Source organism: Salvelinus sp. IW2-2015, unplaced genomic scaffold (genome assembly GCF_002910315.2).
Source record: "Salvelinus sp. IW2-2015 unplaced genomic scaffold, ASM291031v2 Un_scaffold3454, whole genome shotgun sequence".
Classification (NCBI taxonomy): Eukaryota; Metazoa; Chordata; class Actinopteri; order Salmoniformes; family Salmonidae; genus Salvelinus; species Salvelinus sp. IW2-2015.
In genome coordinates, this window is record NW_019944734.1 from 11,474 (window position 1) to 35,359 (window position 23,886).

The 23,886-nt window shown below is 43.7% G+C and overlaps 1 protein-coding gene across 1 annotated transcript in view; it reads left to right on the forward strand.

Annotated features, from left to right (window-relative positions):
- The first annotated feature begins 824 nt into the window (after positions 1-824).
- LOC112075896 (constitutive coactivator of PPAR-gamma-like protein 2) overlaps positions 825-23,886 on the forward strand; it is a 45,131-nt gene continuing 22,069 nt past the window's right edge. The window contains exons 1-2 of the mRNA XM_070441106.1: positions 825-2,285; positions 17,324-17,574. Of these exons, the coding sequence (XP_070297207.1) occupies positions 1,788-2,285; positions 17,324-17,574 (749 nt within the window). The 5' untranslated portion in view covers positions 825-1,787. The remainder of the gene's footprint in view (positions 2,286-17,323; positions 17,575-23,886) is intronic.

Below are 23,886 nucleotides of genomic sequence, written 5' to 3' on the forward strand. Positions count from 1 at the left end.
ATTTGGAGTGCTAGGGACAGCCAGGGAGACTAGTGTCTAGACCTCGGGTCTAAACGTGCTATGGGCAGAGGGATATGGAGGGGTTGATCTGAAACACAGAAAGTCTATTTTCCTCATGTTCAAATACAAAAATAAATGGTGTACCTGCTGTCCCAAATGCCTCCACAGGAGGGCGATATATACAGTACATGACCTGATCTTAGTTTGGTTACTTGTTACATTACACTGATCTTAGCTTGGTTACTTGTTACATACTTGTTACATTAGTCTCTCACCTAGTGTTTACATGCAATGCAATGTATACTTTACTTGATCTAATATAAATATTAAACATTTGTCTGTTTGATTAATCTATAGTCCATTCTTGCAGGGGGGCAAAGTCTGCAAGAAGAATGTGCATGACAATCATCGATTTAGTAGTTAACTTGTGTTGCAGATCATAATTTAACATTTAGTCCAAAGCGCTCCTCTGGTTTTAGTTAGTGCAATCCGGCGTCTTTGGTTCGGGACGACCCTTAAACGTAACCTTAACCCATACATTTAACCTAAACTTAACCATAAATCCCTTTCCTAACCATAACCATTTTACATTTCAACTTCAATATGGTAGATATGGTAGGGACGTTCCAAGGATCCCTAATAGCACGGACCCTCTGATGTTTCATGCCAAGGCAGAGGGCGTCACATGTATTCTTGGTAGTTAGAGTCTTTAACCCTAGCATTCCAGGGACCTTTAGAGAAAAATGTGAGCTTTTTAACTACATTTCCCTACAGTTCCCTCGACGTCATCACCGCTCCCCGCCTTCCCTCCCACTTTTGTTGGTCCGTGAGGAAGTCGCAAGATGGCTGACATCGCTTGAAAGTATGTCCCCTTCCTCAACATGAAGTCGTGAGTGTGGAAGAAAGCGAGGGAGGCACCATCGGCCGTTTGTTTTTATTAACTTTTTTTTTCTGCCGTTAATTTCTCCAAACATCCATTTCATTTCGCGTCGTCTCTGTCCCAGAGTTGTCTTTGAGAGTTGACGCGTCAAGTCACGCCGGGGACCCAGCTAGCTAAATTAGCCAGCTAGCTACAGCGGTTAACGTTAGCCAGCGAGATAGCTAGCTAACTAAATCATATTTTCATATCCCATCGGCCAGCTAACTAGCACGTCTCATTAATTTGAAATAGTCTAACGGTTCTAATATCAATATACTGTCAGATTAAGAATTACTCGACCGTCATGTTCGCCAACTAATGCGCAACGTTAATTCGTGTGATTCAGGATTATAATTTTGGAGTAAATCATACCATTACTATAGTTAGCCACTAGCCATCATCAGTTATCAACATTTCATGTGTTATTACCTAGCTAGCTAGCTAGTTAGAGGGGTAGTTAAACTTTAGCCGGAGAATTAGACTAGCTGGCTTTGCTGGCAGTTGACCAAAATACTGCTAGGGATGGACACACAATTGTACTCACACGACCAAATATAGAAGATTGGCTTTGCACACTAACTAGTTAGCTAGCTTTCTTACTTGCTGTTAGGAAGTGCACCTCTCGGCCTGGTCAACTAGCGTGCTAGGCTAGTTAGCCTTTGCAGGATTGGTCACTCGTATCAGAGTTGAGGGTGGCAGCAGCTAGGTGCAGCAACAGTTCAGTCAGTCACACAGAGAGATACGTTAGCTAGCTGCCAGGTTCTAGCTAGCTACATTCTCGACCCTCACATCAGCTATCACCACGGCGTTCCGAACGTACCCGGAGCCCCCCTCCCCTGGCCAGACCCACCGGCTCAACAACACCGGGATGGGTGTGCAGGGCTTCCAGGAATATCTTGAGAAACGGTGTCCCGGGGCAGCTGTCCCCGTGGACCTACTCAAACTAGCCCGTACACCGGGCCGCCAGCCCCCGCACCACCACCCCCATCACCTCGGCCCTATACCTCCTCCACCCCCGGCCCGGATACTCATCGATGCTGACTCCGGCCTGCAGCGGCTGTACGGCGGCTACCAGACGGACTGGGTGTGCGGCGGGGAGTGGAACGCCATGCTGGGATACCTGTCCGCTCTGTCCCAGGCCTGTCTGTACCAGGGCGGGCTTGAGCTGGTCGTGGTGTTCAACGGCACCCTGGGGAAGGAACGGTGGCCGGAGTGGGCACGCCGGGCGCAGGGGCAACGCCAGACGGCCCAGCTCATCGTTAACCACGTCGGCAGTAAGGCCACCCCGCCTCCCCGCGCCTGGTTCCTGCCCCCTGCCTGCCTCAGTCACTGTGTCCGCCTCGCCATGTTCCGCTTCAGAGTGCGGGTGAGTAAAGAGCAGTAGCTGCTACCCCATTCATAGAGGCTATCTACCTTTAGCGCCTATTGATGAAGGCCTCTTCTTCCTGGGGGACTTCTGTTAAAAGCCCAGATGCTTGCTCTAGACGTCAATATGTCAATACGCATCACTTACGATACAGTTTTGGAAACGTAAGGAAAGCAAATCAAATCAAATTTTATTGGTCACACACGTTTAGTAGACCCGTTATTGCGGGTGTAGCAAAATGCTTGTCTTTCTAGCTCCAAAAGTGCAGTAATATCTAATAATTCACAACAATACACACAAACCTCAAAGTAAAATAATGGAATTAGGGAATATATAAATATTAGGATGAGCAATGTTGGAAGTGGCATTGACTAAAATACAATAGAATACAGTATATACATATGAGATGAGTAAAGCAGTATGTAAACATTATTAAAGTGACTAGTGTTCCATTATTAAAGCAGCCAATGATTTCAAGTCTATGTATATAGGGCAGCAGACTCTAATGCTTCGATCACACCGACCACGCCATTGCATTTTGGTACACCAGAATTACATTTGTTTCCAATGAAACGCTGCGTTTGCCTTGCAGCATTGTGTTGCAGAGGCAGTTGCAGTACGTTCGGTGTGGTGCATACTAGAGCTCGACCGATTATGAATTTTTAACGCTGATACCGATTATTGGAGGACCAACAAAAAGCCAATACCAATTTTTTTTAATCGGCCGATTTTTCTTACATTTTTTGTTGTTGTAATAATGACAATTACAACAATACTGAATGAACACTTTTCTTTTACCTTAATATAATACATCAATTTAGCATCAAATAAATAATGAAACATGTTCAATTTAGTTTAAATAATGCAAAAACAAAGTGTTGGAGAAGAAAGTAAAAGTGCAATATGTGCCATATAAAATAACTTTTAAGTTCCTTGCTCAGAACATGAGAACATATGAAAGCTGGTGGTTCCTTTTAACATGAGCCTTCAATATTCCCAGGTAAGAAGTTTTAGGTTATACTTATTATAGGAATTATAGGACTATTTCTCTCTATACCATTTGTATTTCATATACCTTTGACTATTGGATGTTCTTATAGGCACTTTAGTATTGCCAGTGTAACAGTATAGCTTCTGTCCCTCTCCTCGCCCCTACCTGGGCTCGAACCAGGAACACATCGACAACAGCCACCCTCGAAGCATCGTTACCCATCGCTCCACAAAAGCTGCGGCCCTTGCAGAGCAAGGGGAACAACTACTCCGTCTCAGAGCGAGTGACGTCATCGATTGAAACTAGCCATTTTACATCAGTTACACCAGCCTAATCTCGGGACTTGATAGGCTTGAAGTCATAAACAGCTATTGCGAAGAGCTGCTGGCAAAAGCACAAAAGTGCTGTTTGAATGAATGCTTACGAGCGTGCTGCTGCCTACCACCGCTCAGTCAGACTGATCTATCAAATCATAGACTTAATTATAACATAATAACACACAGAAATAAGAGCCTTTGGTCAATGATATGGTCGAATCCGGAAACTATCATTTCGAAAACAAAACGTTTATTCTTTCAGTGAAATACGGAACCGTTACGTATTTTATCTAACGGGTGGCATCCCTAAGTCTAAATATTGCTGTTATATTGTACAACCTTCAATGTTATGTCATAATTATGTACAATTCTGGCAAATTAATTACGGCCTTTGTTAGGAATAAATGGACTTCACACAGTTCGCAACGAGCCAGGCGGCCAAACTGCTGCATATACCCTGACTGCTTGCACAGAAAGCAAGAGAAGTGACACAATTTCCCTAATTAAAAGAAATTCACGTTAGCAGGCAATATTAACTAAATATGCAGGTTTAAAAATATATACTTGTGTATTGATTTTAAAGAAAGGCATTGATGTTTATGGTTAGGTTTGGTGCAACGACAGTGCCAAATCATCACCCGTTTGGCGAAGTAGGCTGTGATTCGATGAGAAATTAACAGGCACCGCATCGATTATATGCAACGCAGGACACGCTAGATAAACTAATAATATCAACCATGTGTAGTTAACTAGTGATTATGTTAAGATTGATTGTTTTTTATAAGATAAGTTTAATGCTAGCTAGCAACTTACCTTGGCTTCTTGCTGCCCTCACGTAACAGGTAGTCAGCCTGCCATGCAGGCTCCACATGGAGTGCAATGTAAGGCAGGTGGTTAGAGCGTTGGACTAGTAACCGGAAGGTTGCAAAACTAATCCCGAGCTGACAAGGTAAAAATCTTTCGTTCTGCCCCTGAACAAGGCAGTTAACCCACCGTTCCTAGGCCGTCATTGAAAATAAGAATGTGTTCTTAACTGACTTGCCTAGTTAAATAAAGGTGTAAAAAAAAAAACATTCGGCAAAATCTGTGTCCGAAAATACCGATTTCCGATTGTTATGAAAACTTGAAATCGGCCCTAATTAATCGGCTGCATTTTCGAATTGTATGCGTAGACGGCTTGACAGAAATGGTACCAGAAGGTGAATGTTGAACTTTTGTTGCATACACATCCAGATGATGCTGCGTACTATTTTGCACAATGATGCTGTCAGTGTGTTCGAAGCGTAGGTGCAGGGTTATGTAACCGGTTGGAAGCAGCCTAGTGATGGCTATTTAACAGTCTGATTGCCTTGAGATAGAAGCTGTTTTTCAGTCTCTCGGTCCCAGCTTTGATGCACCTGTATTGACCTCGCCTTCTGGATGATAGTGGGGTGAACAGGCAGTGGCTCGGGTGGTGGTTGTCCTTGATCTTTTTGGCCTTCCTGTGACATCGGGTGCTGTAGGTGTCCTGGAGGGCAGGTAGTTTGCCCATGGTGATGTGTTGGGCAGACCACACTACCCTCTGGAGAGCCTTGCGGTTGAGGGCGGTGCAGTTGCCGTACAGGCTGGTTATACAGTCCGACAGGATGCTCTCAATTGGGCATCTGTAAAAGTTTGTGAGTTTTAGGTAGGGATGCACAATATATCGGTAAGCATATGGGAATCGGCCGACGTTAGCTAAAAATGCCAACATCGGCATCAGACCGATGTTTAGTTTAACGCCGATGTTCAAAACCGATGTCAAAGCTGACGTGCATACCTGTATAACGTAGGTAGATGAGGTAATGTCAAAGCTGACGTGCATACCTGTATAACGTAGGTAGTGACGGTATAATGTCAAAGCTGACGTGCATACCTGTATAACGTAGGTAGATGAGGTAGGTCAAAGCTGACGTGCATACCTGTATAACGTAGGTGATGAGGTAATGTCAAAGCTGACGTGCATACCTGTATAACGTAGGTAGATGAGTATGTCAAAGCTGACGTGCATACCTGTATAACGTAGGTAGATGAGGTAATGTCAAAGCTGACGTGCATACCTGCTATAACGTAGGTAGATGAGGTAATGTCAAAGCTGACGTGCATACCTGTATAACGTAGGTAGATGAGGTAATGTCAAAGCTGACGTGCATACCTGTATAACGTAGGTAGATGAGGTAATGTCAAAGCTGACGTGCATACCTTGTATAACGTAGGTAGATGAGGTAATGTCAAAGCTGACGTGCATACCTGTATAACGTAGGTAGATGAGGTAATGTCAAAGCTGACGTGCATACCGTATAACGTAGTAGATGAGGTAATGTCAAAGCTGACGTGCATACCTGTATAACGTAGGTAGATTGAGGTATTGACGCACACAAAAATACAGCGCTACACCGAACAAAAGCAGAAAAATTACAAAGTGTTACACTTCCAACTAACCAAGTTCAAGTCGAGCAATCATTTGAAAGGGTAAGAAAATGTCAGCGAGACAACTCAAAGGCCAAAATCCATTAACGCCAAGATAATGGATTCATTGCTCTTGACAATCAACCATTCTCTGTCGTGGTTGATGTTGGCTTTTGCCGGTGCTATTTTTCGATGTTGCCCTACCGGAGTTCCACAGTATTGTTGAAACTCTATGAGCTGCTTGCTATGGGCGTCACTGCTATAGCTTCACGACTGACATTGGACCAGCGATGCTATCCCCACTTGCATTGCTGATTCTGACAGCACAATGGGTCGACGAGTTTTCCTACTGAGGAAAGCCGTATTGCATGCTCAAGAATGTGCTGGTTCTCATACCGCTGCTGCCATTTCAATGGCATTTGAGAACATGTTTGTAACGTGGAAACATGAACACACTCCTGGCTTCATTCGAACAAATGACTGGAGAAATAAGTCATCAACTGCGTCTGATACCCTCTGTCATGGTATTGAAACACCTGCTCAACAAAACTGCCCACACAGACCGTGGGGTTAAAACTTGCAAAAGTACTCAAGGCTGTGAACAAGCGATTCGGTGGCATTCTCTGAGCTTCTTTACTGTGTCGCCACCATGCTCGATGCTAGGTACAAGGACCGCTACTTCGATGCAGACAAGACACAGGGTTTATGTGGAAATGATAGACACGGCTGGACAACGGGACACAGTGACAGTGACAGACAGTGGAAACGACACAGTGACAGTGACACAGCTGGAAACGGACACAGTGACAGTGACACAGCTGGAAACGGACACAGGATGACAGTTGGACACAGTGGAACGGACACAGTGACAGTCACAGCTGGAAACGGACACAGTGACAGTGACACAGCTGGAAACGGACACACGTGACAGTGCCACAGTCTGGAAACGGACACAGTGACAGTGACACAGCTGGAGGAACGGACACAAGTGACAGTGACACAGCTGGAAACGGACACAGTGACACAGTTAGACACAGCTGGAAACGGACACAGTTGACATTGACACAGCTGGAAACGGACACAGTGACAGTGACACAGCTGGAAACGGACACAGTGACAGTGACACAGCTGGAAACGGACACAGTGACAGTGCAGAGGAAGAGAGGCCACGGATAGACCGCTGAAACTTCACTGCTTAACATTTATGAGACTGAACAAATAAACAACCAAACAGCACAGCAAGTAAGTGAAATAAATAGGTTTTGATTGTTTTACTGGTAATGGGGACCTACGTAAATGCCAACAAAATAACATTTTCGTCAGTGTGTGTGTAAAAACAATTTAACTTACTAGAATGCTTAAAAAAACGCAACTTTTGTAAATATCGGTATCAGGTTTTTGGGCAAGGAAAATATCAGATATCGGTATCGTGCAAAAATTCCATATCGGTGCATCCCTAGTTTTAGGTGACAAGCCACATTTCTTCAGCCTCCTGAGGTTGAAGAGGTGCTGTTGTGCCTTCTTCACCACACTGTCTGTGGGTGGACCATTTCAGATCGTCAGTGATGTGTACACCAAGGAACTTGAAGCTTTCCACCTGCTCCACTGCGGTCCCATCGATGTGGATAGGGGCATGCTCCCTCTGCTGTTTTCTGAAGTCCACGATCAGCTCCTTTGTTTTGTCGACATTGAGTGAGAGGTTATTCTCCTTGCACCACACTCCCAGTGCCCTCACCTCCTCCCTGTAGGCTGTCTCGTCATTGTTGGTAGTCAGGCCTACTACTGTTGTGTCGTCTGCAAAGTTGATGATTGAGTTGAAGGCGTGCGTGTCCATGCAGTCATGGGTGTACAGGAGGGGGCTGAGCACGCACCCTTGTGGGGCCCCTGTGTTGAGGATCAGCGAAGTGGTGTTTCCTACCTTCACCACCTGGGGGCGGCCCAGGACCCTGTTGCACAAAGCGGGGTTCAGACCCAGGGCCCCAAGCTTAATGATGAGCTTGGAGGACACTATGATGTTGAATGCTTATTGTCAATGAACAGCATTCTTACATAGGTTTTCCTCTTGTCTAGATGGGATAGGGCAGTTTGTGCAGTGCAATTGCGTTGTCTGTGGATCTATTGGGGCGGTAAGCAAATTGAAGTGGGTCTAGGGTGTCAGGTAAGGTGGAGGTGATATGATCCTTGACGAGCCTCTCAAAGCACTTCATGATGACAGGAGTGCTACGGGTCGATAGTAATTTAGTAAAATTACCTTTGCTTTCTTGGGTACAGGAACAATGGTGGACGTCTTGAAGCATGTGGAGATAGCAGACTAGGATAGGGAGAGATTGAGTATGTCTTTAAACACTCCAGCCAGCTGTTCTGCGCATGCTCTGACGACGCGGAAAGGGATGCTGCCCGGGCCGGCAGCCTTGCGAGGGTTAACAAGCTTAAATGTGTTACTCACGTCGGCCACGGAGAAGGAGAGCCCACAGTCCTTGGTAGCGGGCCGCTTCGGTGGCAGTGTGTTATCCTCAAAGCAGGCGAAGGTGTTTCAATTGTCCAGGTGTCCGCAATGTAGCTGGTTTTCCCTTTGTAATCTGTGATTGATTGTCTGTAGACACATAGGTCTCGTGTCTGAGCTGTTATTGCTACTCCACATTGTCTCTACACTGATGTTTTGCCTGTTTGATTGCCTTTTGGAGGGAATAACTCCACTGTATTCTGCCATGTTGCCATGGTTCAATGTGGTGGTTCGCGCTTTCAGTTCTGCGTGAATGCTGCCATCTATCTACGGTTTCTGGTCAGGATAGGTTTTAATAGTCACAGTGGGAACAACATTTCCTATACACTTCCTGATTAAACTCAGTATGGACCTGGAGGTTTCATTGTTTCCCGACTTCCATCAACACGTCTCCTTCTTCACTAGGGGCAATGAAGTCCTAGACCACTGCTGCTCTACCCACAAGCATACAGTGGCAAGAAAAAGTATGTGAACCCTTTGGAAGTACGTCTTCTGGAGTCAGAGTCCTGATCTCAACCCAAATGAGATGCTGTGGCATGACCTCAAGAGAGAAGTTCACACCAGACTTCCCAAGAAATTGCTAAACTGAAACAGTTTTGTGAAGAGGAATGGTCCAAAATTCCTCCTGACTGTTGTGCAGGTCTGATCCACAACTACAGAAAACGTTTGGTTGAGGTTATTGCTGCCAAAGGAGGGTCAACCAGTTATTNCAACTACAGAAAACGTTTGGTTGAGGTTATTGCTGCCAAAGGAGGGTCAACCAGTTATTAAATACAAGGGTTCATGTACTTCTTCCACACTGCACTGTGAATGTTTAAATTATGTTTCAATATAGACAAGAAAAATACAATAATCTGTATGTTATTAGTTGAAGCACACTGTCTATTGTTGTGACCCAGATGAAGATCAGATCAAATTTGATGACCAATTTATGCAGAAATGAAATTCCAAAGTGGTCACATACTTTATCTTGCCACTGTATAATGGCCTCCCTCTTCCCCCCCTTCGGCAAGTCAGATCATGACTCTATATTCCTGTCTACAAGCAGAAGCTCAAACAGGAAGTACCCGTGACGCGCTCTTTTGAGAAATGGTCATCCCAATCGGAAGCTATGCTAGAAGACTGCTTTGCTAGCGCTGAGTGGAATATGTTCCCTGGACTCTGCCGATAGCATTGACGAGCAAACCACCCCGGTGACCAGTTTCATTAGGAAATTAATCGGCGACGTTGTCCCCACAGTGAAGTTTCGCTGCTTCCTAAATCAAAAGCCCTTGATTAACACAGAGGCTGGTGCTAAACTAAAAGACAAAGCTATCGCAGACAACTCTGAGGCTACGACAAGGAGCCCCCGTTGACCCAAGGGACTGGGTGATCTCGCTCTGAGGCTGACGTGAGTGAGGTTTTTAATCAGACACTCGCGTGGCCGGATGTTATTCCAGGGCGCGTTCTCAGAGCAGCTGGCAGGTATATTCACATTCATTCAGTCTGTAATTCACACACATCTCAAGCTAGTCATAAACTCTAAGGCTACCTGCCAGAATGACTACTGCCCTGTAGCACTCACATCTGTAGTCATGAAGTGCTTTGAAAGGCTGGTTATGGCACACATCAACTCAATCATCCCGAAATCGTCAAATTAAATGTTATTGGTCGCATACACATGTTTAGCAGATTTGTATTTATTATGGATCCCCAGTAATTCCTGCCAAGGCAGCAGCTACTCTTCCTGGGGTTTATTATGGATCCCCATTAGTTCCTGACAAGGCAGCAGCTACTCTTCCTGGGGTTTATTATGGATCCCCAGTAATTCCTGCCAAGGCAGCAGCTACTCTTCCTGGGGTTTATTATGGATCGGCATGGTAGTTCTGCCAAGGCAGCAGCTACTGCTTACTGGGGTGTTTATTTGGATCCGGCCATAGTGTTCCCTAGGGCAAGCCTGCGGGCAGGAGGACAGCTAGCCTTCTGGGTGTATATCGTTCTCGGAGCCATATGAGTTCCGTCCCTTCCGTTGGGACTGGCCTAAATAAGAGAGTTTTCGCAAGGCGGGAGAAGTGCGTACGCGGATCTTATTTCGGGACGGTGTTTTGAATGAGGTGTTGAGGGAGGCGCCGATTGCGGAACGAGGGGTGGATGTTGCAGCCTTGGCGGTGTACGGAGGAACGGGGATGGGGGTTCTTGGGGGTATTAGTATGTCAAGCTACTCTTGCTGGGCGCGTGTTATTATGGATGCCGCCACGGCGTTAGTTCCTGCAAGGACGAGGGAAGCTACTTGGTCGGGGTTTCTGGTCCTCGTTCTGGGGGTTTATTATGATGGGGAACTCCCACCAGGATAATGTGGCGATCTTTAGGGTAGTGTTACTTCTGCAGTTGTATGGGAGGCGGGCGACGTAGCTGGGGACTCCATAAAGGCAGCAGATGAGTCTGACTGGAGCTAGATATAGGGTTCAGCCATAGGTAGAGAGGATGACTGTGTGAGGTCCTATAGAAGCACTGGGACTTCCACCTAAACCTGGTTGATAGTTATAGGTAACGGCGTAGGAGTGTATGCGGGGCCGCATATTAGTGTGTTTGTATGTTGTGGTGGGTACCTGCAACTACGACAGGAGCTACTCTTGCTCCTTGGGGGTTTAGTTTATGGATATCCATTGGTTACAACGTCGCCAAGCGGACGGAGCAGGCAGCTACGGCTAGGCTTGGGTGATTATGATGGGCCGCCCAGTTAGGTTCGCGGAGGGGGCGTAGATCCTCCAAGTAGTAGCTAGGCAGCTACTCTGTAGTGCCTGGAGTTATTAGGGATGCCCCATGGTCGGGTAAAGGTCTCCTGCTGCAAGGGCAGGAGAAAGCTATTGTCTTGCTCTGGGGTCTCCGCAAATGTTAAGGAAGTTTGTTGGTACATTTTTTTTAAGTGGAAAAGAGAAAGCCATTACAAGCGGTGATGACAGTTGCACGAGACACAGAGTTGAAATGTGTGCACTCAGGCGCCAGTATTGCCATCTAGGTGCGGCGGTGGGAGCCGGAGGATGTGTGAAGGAGCAGAAAGTCTCATGTGTGTGTAGTTGTGCGGAGTATGTTTAGTGATGTGTCTGTGGCCTATGTGGTGGTCCTCTTCAGCTAGTCCTCCGCTTGTCCTAATGATTATTTTTAATGCATGTTTAGGTAATCTGTTCACGTAGCTGCTTATCAGTTACCTTATCGTGGAAACGAAGTGTTTCATGTGTACGTTCGATTTGGCTTGCTCGGCGATGTGTCGTGAAGTTTACGGACCGGCCTGGTGTGCACGCTCAATAGTCTGGGTCTGGAGTGTGGTGGGACTGAAGAGAGCCGCTCTGGTGGCATGTCTTTGTGGGGTAGTCATTGGGGGTCTGGAGGCTGTGTTGTGGCCGAGGTAGTTTACACAGACATTCCCGTCTGTGCATTCAACATTGTCATATACGGTCGGTCTCGCGATCTCATAATACAAGTAGTCGCGATGAACGTCAAGTCTCCCTCGTCACTTATCCGGAGGCCAGGAGAGATTGACATGCATATTGATTAATATTAGCTCTCTGTGTACATCCAGAGGCCAAGCCGCGGCTGCCGTATGTCTTCTGAGCCAGATTTGCAATTTTTCTAATGCCCTCTGGATTGCTGGCACCTGACCACGATATCGACCTGAAAGTAGCCAGGTGAAGATACAACTGAAGGGCCTGTAGACCTGCCTTGGTTAGGTGCAGGTTAAGGGAAGTAGGTGTGGAGGAACAGCTAACCTATGAATCAGTAAGATTGGTGTCGATGTGTATTGGGTTTAGGCCGTGGGTGTACAAGCGGGGCGTCAGAAAATCGGTGTGGTTGAGGGGTGAGAAAGGAGTGAGAGGAATGAGCGAAGGGAGAGACGAGAACAAGGAGAAGTGGAGCGCTGTCTTTATTTTATGGACAGAGTTCGTGCTCGGCATCTAGTGACTGTCGCGGTGTGGTCAATGGTTGACACGAATGCTGGTTTTACCATCAGCACACAGGGTTATTCCAAGCAGTTTATTCACCTCAACTTGCTCTATTTCCACGTTATTTATTACAAGATTTAGTTTGCTTTTAGTTTTATAAATATTTAGGACTAACTTATTCCTTGCCACCCACTCTGAAACTAACTGCAGCCCTTTTAAGTGTTTCAGTGGCTGTGGTAGCTGACATGTATAGTGTTGAGTCATCTGGATACATAGTATCAAACCTTTTACTCAAAGCCAGTGTGTCTGTCGTTAGCATGTTGTTAGTAAAGATTGAATAAAGTAAGGGGACTAGGCAGCTGCCCTGGGGAATTCCTGATTCTACCTGGATTACGTTGGAGAGGCTTCCATTAAGGAACACCCTCTGTGTTCTGTTAGACAGGTATCTCTTTATCCACATTATAGCAGGGGGTATAAAGCCATAACAAATATACGTTTTTCCAGCAGCAGACGTATCAATAATGTCAAAAGCTGCACTGAAGTCTTAACAAAACAGCCCCCACAATCTTCGTATCAATTTCTCTCAGCCAATCAGTCATTTGTGTAAGTGCTGTGCTTGTTGAAGCACCACTTCTCCACTGTATAGGACTGATGGAAAGACAGCAGTCACACACAGAATGATGTTAAAGGACCACTACACCACTACATAGGGCTGATGGAGAGACAGCAGTCACACACAGCATGATGTTAAAACACCACTACTCCACTACATAGGGCTGATGGAGAGACAGCAGTCACACACAGCATGATGTTAAAGGACCACTACTCCACTGCATAGAGCTGATGGAGAGACAGCAGTCACACACAGCATGATGTTAAACCACCACTACATAGGGCTGATGGAAAGACAGCAGTCACACACAGCATGATATTAAAGGACCACTACTCCACTGCATAGAGCTGATGGAGAGACAGCAGTCACACACAGCATGATGTTAAACCACCACTACACCACTACATAGGGCTGATGGAGAGACAGCAGTCACACACAGCATGATATTAAAGGACCACTTCTCCACTGCATAGGGCTGATGGAGAGACAGCAGTCACACACAGCATGATGTTAAATGACCACTACACCACTGGATAGGGCTGATGAAGAGACAGCAGTCACACACAGCATGATGTTAAAGGACCACTACACCACTGGACAGCAGTCACACACAGCATGATGTTGAACTAAAGGATAATCAGTCCATAAGGTCACATAAGCCAGTAGGTCCCAATCATAAGAATACAAAAACACAACCATTAAGCATTTCCAATCTGAATGTACAACTATTACTTCCCATTGCAAAAAACATTTCACATTTAGCACACAAAGTAACTGTTGACTTAAAGTTTAAAGTGGAACTGACAGTGTCTTAAAAGACAGTCATAATATCACTCAAATATCAAATTCCCTGTTTATGCTACAAAATAGGTTATATTTGACTTATGTTCCATGACGTAAACTAAAACATTATTGGCAGAATAGATGGATGTAGTTCAAAGCATGATTAATATAATTCACCAATATATTTCTTGCTAGTCCAAAACATATTGCTATCAGGTTATGAATCCCAGCTGGCCTGCTACATTGTTTGTTGCCTTCATTCAGGATGCACCGTTTTAGTTTCAATGACTCAATATTCTGGACCAAAACTAACGATTGTAACTAAGGCTGGCAATGTCAATACAATCAAACTAGCTGATGATCACAAGTCAGTCATAACATGGCTAATAGGTGTATTTATTTACAGGGCATTCGGAAAGTATTCAGACCCCTTCCTTTTTCCCACATTTTGTTTACGTTACAGCCTTGTTCTAAAATTGACGAGGGAAAAAAGTAATTGAATCTACACACAAAAGCCCATAATGACAGAGCGAAAACAGGTTTTTAGGAATGTTTGCAAATGTATTAAAAATAAAAAACATACATACCTTATTTACGTAAGTATAGAGACCCTTTACCTTGAGACTCCAAATTGAGCTCAGGTGCATCCTGTTTCCATTGATCATCCTTGCTGTTTCTACAACTTGATTGGAGTCCACCTGTGGTGAATTGATTGGACATTATTTGGAATGGCCATGAGGTCGAAGGAATTGTCCATAGTGCTTCTTAAATGGAAGAAGTTTGGAACCACCAATACTCTTCCTAGAGCTGGCCGCCTGGCCAAACCAAGCAATTGGAGAGAAGGGCCTTGGTCAGGGAGGTGACCAAGAACCCGATGGTCATTCTGACAGAGCTCCAGAGTTCCTCTGTGGAAATGGGTGAAACTTCCAGAAGGACAACCATCTCTGCAGCACTCCACCAATCAGGCCTTTATGGTAGTGCCCAGACAGAAGCCACTCCTCAGTAAAAGGCACATGACAGCCTGCTTGGAATTTGCCAAAAGGTACCTAAAGGGGACTTGGACCATGAGAAACAAGATTCTCTAGTCTGATGAAACCAAGATTGAACTATTTGGCCTGAATGCCAGTCGGGATCGAGGGAAAGAAGAACGGCGCAAACTACAGAGATCCTTGATGAAAACCTGCTCCAGAGCGCTCAGGACCTCAGACTGTGGCGAAGGTCCCGCTTCCAACAGGACCACGACCCTCAGTACACAGCCAAGACAATGCAGGAGTGGCTTCAGGAAAAGTCTCACTGTCCTTGAGTGGCCCAGCAAGAGACCGGACTTGAACGTGAAAGAACATCTCTGGAGAGACCTGAAAATAGCTGTGCAGCAGCGCCCCCAAATACAGGTGTGCCAAGCTTGTGGCGTCATACAAAGGAGACTTGAGGCTGTAATCGCTGCTAAAGGGTCTGAATACTTATGTAAATGTGATATTTCATTTTTTGGATTTGTAATAAATTAGCAAATTCTAAACCTCTTTTTTTCTTTGTCATTATGGGGTATTGTGTGTAGATTGATAATAAAAAAAATATAATCCATTATAGAATTAAGTCTGTAACGTAACAAAATGTAGAAAAGTCAAGGACTGAACTTTCCTAATGCTTTGTATGTACAGCAGTAGTTAAATAGGATTGTCCTTGACTATATACTGTATTTACATATGAAATTTAAAGCATTCGGTAAATATTATTGAATTCACCAGTGTTCCATGTCTATGTACAGCAGCTCTAAGGTGCATGGAAACCGGGTGGTAGCTGGCTAGTGACTTCAGGGCAGGGTACTGGGTGGAGGCCGACTAGTGATGGCTATTTAACAGTATGATGGTCTTGAGATAGGTTAACAAAAGGACTTGATTCCTGTGCATTACCACAATCACACCGGGCTCATTCTTCCTGGAGAGTTTTTTTATTCCTGTCTGCACGATGTACCGAGAATCCAGTTGCAGAGGGTGTTTAGTCCAAGGGTCCTTAGCTTAGTGATGAGCTTTCAGGGCACTATGGTGTTTATAAATTACTATAAAAATCTAACTTTCATTAAATCACACATGAAAGATACCAAATTAAAGCTACACTATTTGTGAACCCAGCCAACATGTCAGGCTTTTCTGCGAAAGCAAACAATGCTATTTTCTGAGGATAGCAACAGAGTAAACAAAGAGAGGCATATTTCAACCCTGCAGGCGCGACACAAAACGCAGAAATAAAAATATAATTCATGCCTTACCTTTGACGAGCTTCTGTTTTTGGCACTCCAATATGTCCCATAAACATCACAAATTGTATTTTTGTTCGATTAATTCCGTCGATATATATCCAAAATGTCCATTTATTTGGCTCGTTTGATACAGAAAAACACCGGTTCCAAATTGCGAAACGTGACTACAAAATATCTCAAAAGTTACCTGTAAACTTTGCCAAAACATTTCAAACTACTTTTGTAATACAACTTTAGGTATTTTTTTACGTAAATAATCGATAAAATTAAAGACGGGATGATCTGTGTTCAATACAGGATTAAAACAAACTGTAGCTAGCCTTATGGTCATGCGCCTCTAACAAACAAGACACTTCCAGTGACCCTAGTTCAAGATGGGTGTACTTCTTCATTACACAAAGGAAAAAACCTAAACCTAAAAACCAATTTCTAAAGACTGTTGACATCCAGTGGAAGCGGTAGGAACTGCAAGAAGGTTAATTAGAAATCTGGATTCCCAATGAAAATCCATTGAAGAGAGTGACCTCCAAAATAAAAAAATCTGAATGGTTTGTCCTCGGGGTTTCGCCTGCTAAATCAGTTATGTTATACTCACAGACATGATTCAAACAGTTTTAGAAACTTCAGAGTGTTTTCTATCCATATCTACTAACAATATGCATATCTTATCTTCTGGGGATGAGTAGCTGGCAGTTGAATTTGGGTATGCTTTTCATCCAAACGTGAAAATGCTGCCCCCTATCCTAGAGAAGTTAAAGGTTGAATGACTGATCTCTTGCATGTCATCATTCACAAACTTGATGCTCTTAAAATGACTTTGTTGAATTCTCAATGTAATACATTTCAACGGTAGTGCTTTTACACCATATTACAAATGTAATGCTACGTAAATGACTTTGTAATTTTAATGATAGGTTTTTGTCAACATTTTCGCTTTTATAATAAATGTCTTTACAGGGTTGAATATTAGTTTTTTAGAGTGCAACATGAGCTTCAAAAGCAGCTAGATTTCATAATCCCAATATTTTATATCTCAATCAATTAAAACATTTATACCAGTGTACCTATGAAACATAGTTTAGAGCCTCTGATACCGAGAGACTAAGCTAAACTCATCATGTGATATCTGTAGAATCTCTACTGGACTGAAGACTGACTGACCTCTGGATTCACTACTACTGTCAAGGTGAAAGGTTAAGGTGTGTAATGTTCTGTTGTATTATCCAGGTTGTCCAGACGTTGGAGGACCACCACCAGGAGGTGCTGTCCCTCTACAGAGACTTTGGTTTCTGCGGCCTGATCGCCCAGGACTCAGAGTTTGCCCTCTGCAACGTCCCCGCCTACTTCTCCTCTCATGCCCTCAAACTGTCCTGGAACGGCAAGAACCTGACCACCCACCAGTACCTGCTCTCTGAAGCTGCCAGACAGCTGGGTCTGAAGACACAACACCTGCCCTGCTTCGCTGCACTGCTGGGTAGGTATCCAATTAAACAAAACTTGAAGCCTGGGGAAGTCCATGGTAGAAAAATAGCTACATAGGTGTGGTAACCCGCTGTAAATCAGTGACACGTCAAACTAATCAAATGCCTTGCTTGGGCAGAACTCCAGAGGGGCTCATCAGTTTATTATAGTAGATATTGCAGGAGGATAGCTAGGAAATCGCAGATTTTAAGCCCCTTCAAAATATGCTGATCGACGTATGCTGAATGTGTGTATAGAACACACTGCTGGATAAACACAATGTGGTTTTTCCTCAAGGTTTTCAATTTTTCTTCAATGTTACAAATTAGCATACGGAAAAACTCAATGCAAAATGTGTCCGGTCTAAAAACAGTGACGAACATAACACGCAGCACCAACGGGCATGTGGGGGGAGAGTAGGGCTGTTACAGTGACCATATTACCTCCACACCGGTGGTCACGAGTCATGACTGTAGTCAAATTCCACGTGAACATTTACTCACTGTAAAATTAGGCTTCTCCAAGCTCTGATGCTGCTGATGGTCATTAGTAGTCTACCAAACCTTCTAACTGCCTGGTCCTCAGCACTCTGTTGTCCCTCTAATCACTCTGACATCAATACAAATGTAATTTAAAATCTAATCAAACACTTCATGAGAGCCCATGAGCTCATGTTGGGCAATATTTCAATAGGCTATGCAATTGTGTGAGAAAACAGAGTGATGGCCTCTATTAAAAAGAGGAGGATCCCATCAGCTTTCTACAGACTAGACCTACTATATTTATTTCTAAACTTGCCTAATAACTTATTGCGGATCAGTGGGACGCTAGCGTCCCAATTCGAAAACTTCCAGTGAAATTGCAGAGCGCCAAATTCAAATTAAATTACTATAAATATTAGACTTTCATGAAATCACAAGTGCAATACATCGAAATAAAGCTTAACTTGTTGTTAATCCAGCCGCCTTGTCAAAAAGGCTTTACGGCGAAAGCAAACCATGCGATTATCTGAGGACAGCGCCCAGCACACAAATGCAAAACAAATCATCTTCAACCAGGGAGTTGCGACACGAACGTCAGAAATAGCGATATAGTAAATGCCTTACTTTTGAAGATCTTCTGTTGGCACTCCAAAAGGTCCCAGTTACATCACAATGGTCTTTTTGTTCGATAATGTCCTTCTTTATAGCCATAAAACTCAGTTTAGCTGGCGCGCTTCAGTCAATAATCCACTCGGTTTCCCTCCTTCAAAATGCATACAAAATGAATTTCAAACGTTACCAATAAACTTATCCAAACAAGTCAATCAACGTTTATAATCAAACCTTAGGTACCCTAATACGCAAATAAACAATACAATTTAAGACGGAGAATCGTTATTGTCTTTACCGCAGAAAATACCAAAACGCGCTCTCTTCCATGCGCTTGGAAACACTACAGCCAAATGGTGGCCACCTAGAAAAACTACAATTTCTGGCTCATTTTTCCAAAAACCAGCCTGAAACTCTTTCTAAAGACTGTTGACATCTAGTGGAAGCCCTAGGAACTGCAATCTGTGAGGATTTCGCCCTATTATAAAAGTGCCAGCCATTGAAATCAGTGGTAGGATGAAAACATTTTTTTGGGGGGATGGTTTGTCCTCTGGGTTTCGCCTGCCATTTCAGTTCTGTTATACTCATAGACATTATCACCAATTATATACATATCCTAGCTTCTGGGCCTGAGTAGCAGGCAGTTTACTTTGGGCACGCTTTTCATCCGGACGTCAAAATACCGCCCCCTATCCCAAAGAAGTTAAGCACATTGCTTCTCTTTACAACAGGATGGCATGAAAATGAACCACGGGAATAGTGTCCTCCATTTGCTATTTAAGTGCGTAGATGACATGTTTTTCCGCTGCCTCTGTTTTGATACAGGTGCAGAATAATGGTCCATTCTAAATCAAAATGAATTTCACACTTACATTATTTAGTATATGTAAAGACCAGATTAAATCAAGAATAGTCTGATGGGTGACAGTATTAGTCACTTGTGAATGATGCCCAGCATAAGGGAAGAAACAGCGCATGCCTTTCATTTGTGACTTTTTCAAATCATAGTCGCACACCTCATGTAGCCTAGCCCATAGTCCTATATGTTTTAATCAGGTTAGTATCACACCTCATGTAGCCTAGCCCATAGTCCTATATGTTTTAATAAGGTTAGTATCACACCTCATGTAGCCTAGCCCATAGTCCTATATGTTTTAATAAGGTTAGTATCACACCTCATGTAGCCTAGCCCATAGTCCTATATGTTTTAATAAGGTTAGTATCACACCTCATGTAGCCAGCCCATAGTCCTATATGTTTTAATAAGGTTAGTATCACACCTCATGTAGCCTAGCCCATAGTCCTATATGTTTTAATAAGGTTAGTATCACACCTCATGTAGCCTAGCCCATAGTCCTATATGTTTAAATAAGGTTAGTATCACACCTCATGTAGCCTAGGTTCCTATATGTTTTAATAAGGTTAGTATCACACCTCATGTAGCCTAGCCCATAGTCCTATATGTTTTATAAGGTTAGTATCACACCTCATGTAGCTAGCCCAAGTCCTATATGTTTTAATAAGGTTAGTATCACACCTCATGTAGCCAGCCCATAGTCCTATATGTTTTAATAAGGTAGTATCACACCTCATGTAGCCTAGCCCATAGTCCTATATGTTTTAATAAGGTTAGTATCACACCTCATGTAGCAGCCCATAGTCCTATATGTTTTAATAAGGTTAGTATCACACCTCATGTAGCCTAGCCCATAGTCCTATATGTTTTAATAGGTTAGTATCACACCTCATTAGCCTAGCCCATAGTCCTATATTTTTAATAAGGTTAGTATCACACCTCATGTAGCTAGCCCAAGTCCTATATGTTTTAATAAGGTTAGTATCACACCTCATGTAGCACTAGCCCATAGTCCTATATGTTTTAATAAGCGTAGATCACACCTCATGTAGCCTAGCCCATAGTCCTATATGTTTTAATAAGGTTAGTATCACACCTCATGTAGCCTAGCCCATAGTCCTATATGTTTTGGTAAGGTTTGTATCACAACTAAAGTGACCAAATAACTTCTTATATTGAAGCACATTAATCCGCTTTACAAGGGGTGTAGAGCCTAACTGGCATACATAAGCAGCGTGTGAGTTTCCAGTTTGGGGAAGATAATTTTCACCATAAAAATACACCTTTATAATACAAGCATTATATGCATAATTGCATTTGCGGTCACTTTTGATAGTGGTGTTTTCCACTAATGGAACATTTTCGCTTATCCTACTGCCGTGTGCGTATTGCTGCGCTTATAATGTGAAGAAATAGCCTAATAGTTGATCAACATTTTAAGCTAAACGTTCTGATCTGTTGTCAGGCTTATTGCTTAAAACAGTTTTTTTTTGATGCAAGTAGTTGGGATCTATCGCATCCCACAACGGTCCCAGACTAGGTTTGGAATAAATATTTCACAGAATAGAATAGGTCGACTTTTGTACTATGGGGGATAGTAGATTGACATAGACTAGTGCTTTTGCTGTTCGTTGGGCCTACTCATCTTGTTGGCTGACGAAGTAAATGTGGACAGATCTTCAAATATGCACCTCCAGAAATGGATAAGCGTGCACAGTTGAGTTCCCGATGTCTGTCTTCACTTGTAGCCTGTGAGAAAGACCCGATCACTTGGAGAGCCTTGTCAGTGAGAGGTGCTTCGGAGCGACCAGCCGGGAGAAGGGAATTATAATATATTCAGCCCAAGGGAATGGATTTTTTTTAGGGGGCATTATGGCCAACCAAAGGGGATGCAGACAGGGAATTCAAGGCTTTATCAAATTGTGAATGAGAGTGATAGTGTGTACAGCCTGCACAAAGATGCTAATCAGAGCTCATGCCTTTCATGCGACTTTTTTCAAATCCTCATTAGTCGCATGATGCAGCCTTAGAATATATAAAAAATTAAAACATATAGGCCAATGTTTATCACAACTAAAGTTAAATAAGTAACTCTAAATTAATCATATAGGAGTACCAGTTTCTTTGTTAACCGCTCAACACAGAATAGCCGCATGTGAAGACTCCCTCAAATCACATGGAGAAAATATCCTTTGTTTTATTCAGCTTTGTTCAATTGTATTACTATATACTATAAAATAATGCCACGGAAATCTAACCAAATCTAGTCTGCTAAATGAACTAGTGTAGCCCACAAACATATGGCATAGCCAGATCAGGGCATAACATGAGGACAACTCAGAGTACGCTATTCTGTTCTTCTGAACATTACACATTTTCTGTCTAAAATTAATAATGGATTTATTGTGGCGGTGTAGGATATATTACATGGATTTATGGTGGCGGTGTAGGATATATTACATGGATTTATTGTAGGATATATTACATGGATTTATTGTAGGATATATTACATGGATTTATTGTAGGATATATTACATGGAATGACATTTTGATTGAATGTTACTTTCCAAGAACCTCCCCTAGGGCTGTGGCGGTCATGAACATTTTGATTGAATGTTACTTTCCAAGAACCCTCCCTAGGGCTGTGGCGGTCATGACATTTTGATTGAATGTTACTTTCCAAGAACCCTCCCCTAGGGCTGTGGCGGTCATCGATTTTGATTGAATGTTACTTTCCAAGAACCCTCCCCTAGGGCTGTGGCGGTCATGACATTTTGATTGAATGTTACTTTCCAAGAACCCTCCCTAGGGCTGTGGCGGTCATGACATTTTGATTGAATGTTACTTTCCAAGAACCCTCCCCTAGGGCTGTGGCGGTCATGGACATTTTGATTGAATGTTACTTTCCAAGAACCCTCCCCTAGGGCCTGTGGCGGTCATGACATTTGATTGAATGTTATTTCCAAGAACCCTCCCCTAGGGCTGTGGCGGTCATGACATTTTGATTGAATGTTACTTTCCAAGAACCCTCCCCTAGGGCTGTGGCGGTCATGACATTTTGATTGAATGTTACTTTCCAAGAACCCTCCCTAGGGCTGTGGCGGTCATGACATTTTGATTGAATGTTACTTTCCAAGAACCCTCCCCTAGGGCTGTGGCGGTCATGACATTTTGATTGAATGTTACTTTCCAAGAACCCTCCCCTAGGGCTGTGGCGGTCATGACATTTTGATTTGAATGTTACTTTCCAAGAACCCTCCCCTAGGCTGTGGCGGTCATGACTTTTGATTGAATGTTACTTTCCAAGAACCTCCCCTAGGGCTGTGGCGGTCATGACATTTTGATTGAATGTTACTTTCCAAGAACCCTCCCCTAGGGCTGTGGCGGTCATGACATTTTGATTGAATGTTATCTTTCCAAGAACCACCTCCCCTAGGGCTGTGGCGGTCATGACATTTTGATTGAATGTTACTTTCCAAGAACCCTCCCTAGGGCTGTGGCGGTCATGACATTTTGATTGAATGTTACTTTCCAAGACCCTCCCCTAGGGCTGTGGCGTCATGACATTTTGATTGAATGTTACTTTCCAAGAACCCCTCCCTAGGGCTGTGGCGGTCATGACATTTTGATTGAATGTTACTTTCCAAGAACCCTCCCCTAGGGCTGTTGGCGGTCATGACATTTTGATGTAATGTTACTTTCCAAGAACCCTCCCCTAGGCTGTGGCGGTCATGACATTTTGATTGAATGTTACTTTCCAAGAACCCTCCCCTAGGGCTGTGGCGGTCATGACATTTTGATTGAATGTACTATTCCAAGACCCCTCCCCTAGGGCTGTGGCGGTCATGACATTTTGATTGAATGTTACTTTCCAAGAACCCTCCCCTAGGGCTGTGGCGGTCATGACATTTTGATTGAATGTTACTTTCCCAAGAACCCTCCCCTAGGGCTGTGGCGGTCATGACATTTTGATTGAATGTTACTTTCCAAGAACCCTCCCCTAGGGCTGTGGCGGTCATGACATTTTGATTGAATGTTACTTTCCAAGAACCCTCCCCTAGGGCTGTGGCGGTCATGACATTTTGATTGAATGTTACTTTCCAAGAACCCTCCCTAGGGCTGTGGCGGTCATGACATTTTGATTGAATGTTACTTTCAAGAACCCTCCCCTAGGGCTGTGGCGGTCATGACATTTTGTCAGCCGGTGATTGTCAAGCAAATAACTGCCGATCTCACGGCAATTGACAGTTAACTAACGAAACACATTTAGCATCTCCTGGCTTCCAGCCTACAAGTCACTAATGCAGACTTCTGGAACATTCACATTTTAAAAAGTCAAATAAATCCTTGTAATATCTAATAACCATGAATATCCACAATAA